Raw genomic sequence first — 5,084 nt, forward strand, 5'->3', positions numbered from 1 at the left:
CTGTTGTATTCATTTGCATTGCATTTAAAGTTAAGGAAATCTAAAAGTAACGTAAAGTAATCCGATTAAATTACTTTTATATTGTGACACTGATATTCCTGCATGCAATATTTTGAATACAGGACTTTAATTGGTTAGAAATGACCTTTTAAATGGAGAATTGCTACTTTAACTTAAGTAACCTACAAATTAAGAGAACTTCTTCCAACACTCAATATATGGCGCTGCTCAATATGACAGAAACTGTAGCTGCTCATGGTTTTTATTTTGAAAGGTATGAGCGGAAGTTGTAGTGTGTGTTGTGTTGACTGGTGTTAGCTGCCAGGCTGCATTCAGACAGTACCAGCATGGCTTACAGTGCAAAGATCGGGCCGTCCATCCTGAGCAGCGACCTGGCCTGCCTGGGCCTGGAGTGCGTGCGGATGATGGGCTGCGGGGCAGACTACCTGCACCTAGACGTTATGGACGGGTCAGTTAAATGTGTTAATAACTAAAGACAAGCTAGCATGCTAACGACTAGCAAGCCGATAGGAAGTTCAGTGCGCGAGAGCTAAAGTTGGCTAACATCAACAAGCTAACCTAGTTCACCAGAATTAAAGCTGGGGAAGCCCATATTTATGTAACTGGGTTTATCTTGCTTAAGTGTGTAAATGAAGAAGGTTTTAAAGCCTCTGGGTGTCAAACATTATAAGTCTTAACAGCAGACTTCCTCCTTTTACCTGCTAGTGTAGTAATTGTTTACCTTCCTCTTGTGCAATGCGTTTGTTTGCAACTGATAATGCAACAATAGAGAATGTCATCCCAGCTAGAGGTTCATTATCTGTGTTTGTTCCTTTTTTAAGGCACTTTGTACCCAACCTCACATTTGGACATCCCATGGTAGAGAGCCTAAGGAAGTCAGTAGGCCCAGACCCTTTCTTTGGTGAGAGAAGACCCATTCCTTATCATATGCTAGACTTACCATAACCTAATTATCCAATCAAACTGAGTTATCCATGCCTTTGCTCTGTGCAGTACTGTTAAAGTTGTATTGTTTCAGACATGCACATGATGGTGTCCCGGCCGGAGCAATGGGTGAAGCCCATGGCTGCAGCAGGAGCCAACCAGTACACATTCCACATAGAGTCCACCACTAACCCTGGAAACCTCATCAAGGAGATACGAGAGAGTGGCATGAAGGTGAGAAAATAAAGCTGCAAAGCATGATGCAGAAAAACATTTCTGCTTTAGCATGCACATTTTTACAAACATAAGTGAACTATACTGAAACGTTTGGATTTTTGTAGGTGGGTTTGGCCATAAAGCCTGGTACTACTGTTGAAGAGCTAGCACCCTGGGCTAACCAGATTGACATGGCTCTGGTCATGACTGTTGAACCTGGCTTTGGAGGACAGAAGTTCATGGAAGACATGATGCCCAAGGTAAGGAAATACCATAGGTAGAAAGAACAGGAGCCTTACACACCACCGCAAAACCAAATAGGCTTTGAAAAGTGCATACAGTAAATTAGCTTCACTTTTATATTGTGATTTTGAGACATTATAAGTTACAAAAGGGCCATTAGTACTGATTTGACATTGAAAGCAGAGATAAAGAAATCCCTACTATCCCTACAATTATTTTACTTTTAACTTATATTCACATTATTACCAAACTTGGAAAGAGAAGATCGCATATACCAAAGGTAAAGCACATGGGCAAGAATACGACAGATTGGGCTGCGCCAAACATTGGTGCCCTGTGTTAATTTAGTGGGAATGCTGACACAGCATTCCAACTATCTGTTATACTACGCACAAAGTTGATCTTTACTCACAGCATTAGCCGCACACCTTTAGTTAATCTGCCAAAAAGGCCACATTATTAACCCGAAAGTACACAAAGTACACTTCAGATGCTCAAGTTCCTTGACATGCTTCACACGTTGAAATTTCACCGATATCTGTTACGTTTCTTCAACAAAACGTTCACATGTAAGAGGTTTATCTCTCATTCAGAACAATGCAAATGCTCTCCCCTCACAGATTACTGCACATCACCATGGAAACCTTTGATCTCTGGACACGTCGTTAGCTCAAATATAAACACCTGTGTCATGGAACACGATGATGTCATCACTCCAACTGACATGCTCAGAGCAGCAGACTTCAGATAATGGTTAATGGTCCAGCCTTCAACATGTCTATGTGCCATTAGTGAGTTTTCCTCAAAAGCTGTTGCCATCCCTCGCCGTAAAACACGATATTGCTATAACTCCTATGAAAATGGTCAAAAAGTGCTCAAACTTCACATTTGCTAACAGTCCAGCTGTGAAGACATCTATTTGACAGTTTTAAGATTTCTTCAAATGTTGTTGCCTTGGCAACACAATGCTCACTATGAAACACGGTTTTCTCACAACTTCAGTTCAAATGCTCGAAATGGCCAAAAACTTCACAGGATTGGTAACGATGCAGCCATCAACGCATCTAAGCGTATTATGTGGTGTGATCAAATGTCGTTGCCATGGCGACAGGTCATTCGCCATCAAGTTAGTTCAAAAGTTTGCAGTTCAAATATTCTGCTGCTTTTCCAAACCTTTTTACTTTCTTTTCTTCTCTCATCGCACATTTAAGCCCCCAGTGTTCATGTCTCATTTCAATCTAAATTCTTCACTTTCTTCTTACACATTACATTTCAGCATAGCAATTCAGCGTCAGCTTTTCAGCATAAAGCATTCCCACTAGCAATTTCTTCAGGAATTGCATTCTTGAGTTAGTTATGAGAGGCATGGTATCACATTAGGAAGAAAACATAAAACAAGTTGACATTTTTGTGAAATATAAATAAACTACTGTCCAATTCTCTTCACGGACCTCCCTCCATTGCATCTTAAACAGTTGTTCTTAAGGGAGATAGATCAGTAGTAAGTAAAGTTTCACTTTAAGGCCCCGGCCACAAGAAGACGAAAACGTTCGTTTGCGTTACTGTTTAGTGTCATATAGACCGTTCGGCCACACGAGGACGACCGAATACGGCACTAAACGACTGCGGAAACGATAACGGGTCCCAAGGTGGATAGAACGGCATACGCAACGCTCTGGGGCTCCAACGGCTCCGTGTGTACGCCCTATACGATCATTTTCTGATAATGATTGCGCAATAGCCCCGCCTCTCCCCACCTCTGCTGCTCACCCCCGCGTCAAAGTAAACGGCACACTGAATTCAGATTATTTATCTTTTTCTCGATATGGACATAAACGCGAGTGAAGTCTAATCTGACAGGACGGAGACACCTCTCAAACTACCTAAACTAGTTATAAATATGTTTATTTTTACTGTCGGCCGGGTCACTCATTACTGGATCAGCTGCTGCATGAAACAGACACTGATGCTGTCCGAAGAGAGGGAGGAAAAAGAGAGGCTCCGTGTATTTTATTATTATAATATATAGATTCATTATTCATTTGTTTTAAAGCTCAATAAATAACAAAGAAGACCTTTGACCGGCACTTTTATAATTTTGTCCGGAAAATTTAAACTTTAATACACGTTGACTGGCGAAAAACTCTGCCCGGTTCCCTCGGCCCCCACCGTGGAGAATAAACAGAAGGGCAACCATGCTTCTTCGCTGCTTTTGTGGAGGAAGTTACAGCGCCACGTACAGGCTCCTGCATATGTACTGCAGCTTCTCTAGCGGTTGGAGCTATACGGAGCTGTCTCGTGTGGACAGACACTATCCGGTGAATATTGCGTGTGGACGGAAGCTTTTTTGCCATTGCGTTTGCGTTAATCCTATGCGTTTAGCCGTTTTCGTCCTCGTGTGGCCGGGGCCTAAGAGTGAGGCACAAGTTCCATACAAGTGTCTGCTTAACCACAGAAGTACACAACATTATATTACATAAGTTCTAAATAAAGATGAGTGTTAGTTCAAGTGCTCTCTTCCACTCTCCTTCTCTTTTTAGCACAAGTGGGGAACTCTGTTAGGCTTTTACATGCCTCTAACAGTTCTCAGCCCAGATAAAAGCACTTATTCACCAAAGTGTCGTAGTCTTGTCTCACTTGTGTTCAAATTTAGTCCAGAAGATGTTGCTGATTTTAACTTTTTGCAAAGTCATTAACCTTATTGCTGTCCTTATTACATCTGAAACTTGTGTTGTAGAGTTAGTGTTGAGCTTTATGTTTTTAGCTCATTGTTCTATTTGTGTCCAGGTGAGCTGGTTGCGGAGTCAGTTTCCTTCATTAGACATAGAAGTAGATGGAGGGGTTGGCCCGGACACCATTCACAAGTGTGCAGAGGTAAGGAATATGAGCATACATATCACTCTAATAAAATAAACACATAAAAACACACCTCTCTTTTTACTCTAATTATATGATCATGTTCCCTCCAGGCAGGAGCCAACATGATCGTGTCAGGCAGCGCTGTGATAGGCAGCGACGACCCTCGATCTGTCATCTCTCTCCTGCGCACCGTGGTGGCCGAAGCAATCCAGAAACGTTCGTTGGACCGCTGAGATGTTCTCTCTGTGACACTTTACCGACTCAATCTAGCAAATCAACTCAGCAGCCAGTGGACATTAATGGAGTTGAGGTCAAGGGTCACGGTCGGAGGAGGGGCCTGATGACCAAATCCAAATCACTTCAGTGTGAATAAAGCTTCACCGTGCCTCGACAACACTTCTTGATCTTCATCCTGTCCTGCCACAATCTCCTCTAAACAGTTAACACAGTGAGTCCCACCTTAGCATGGGAATGATCATTTCAAGAAAGGAGCTGATGTTATGCTAATTCACATCTGTAAACATTCCTGAATATTGTTTGACATTGTTTTAAAATGTAATTTAGTCAATAAAATGGTCCAAGGAGCCCTGTGTTTAATATCTCTTCTGTTCTGTCAATTACTTTACGACGTGAATTTAACTATTTGCTCTTGCCCCACTACTAGGCATAAATAATGTACACTTCTTAATTCAATGAGAATTATTTTTAAAAAGAGTCCAAGTGATTTGTGGATTTCTCTGCAGTTTGCCTTTAATCTGCTTCATATTACCAAATTGAAGAATAAATTGTTATTGGTAGACCCATTCAAAGTACTGAATTAC

General features: G+C 41.6%; 1 protein-coding gene across 1 annotated transcript; it reads left to right on the forward strand.

Annotated features, from left to right (window-relative positions):
- Positions 1-239: 239 nt before the first annotated feature.
- rpe (ribulose-5-phosphate-3-epimerase) lies at positions 240-4,864 on the forward strand. The gene is made up of 6 exons (XM_034213224.1): positions 240-469; positions 843-922; positions 1,040-1,179; positions 1,287-1,421; positions 4,192-4,278; positions 4,374-4,864. Exons 1-6 carry the CDS (start codon positions 348-350, stop codon positions 4,494-4,496), a joined length of 687 nt encoding a protein of 228 aa, XP_034069115.1. The 5' UTR covers positions 240-347; the 3' UTR covers positions 4,497-4,864.
- Positions 4,865-5,084: the final 220 nt, after the last annotated feature.

The sequence above is a fragment of the Gymnodraco acuticeps genome, unplaced genomic scaffold (assembly GCF_902827175.1).
Source record: "Gymnodraco acuticeps unplaced genomic scaffold, fGymAcu1.1, whole genome shotgun sequence".
In the NCBI taxonomy this organism is placed as follows: domain Eukaryota; kingdom Metazoa; phylum Chordata; class Actinopteri; order Perciformes; family Bathydraconidae; genus Gymnodraco; species Gymnodraco acuticeps.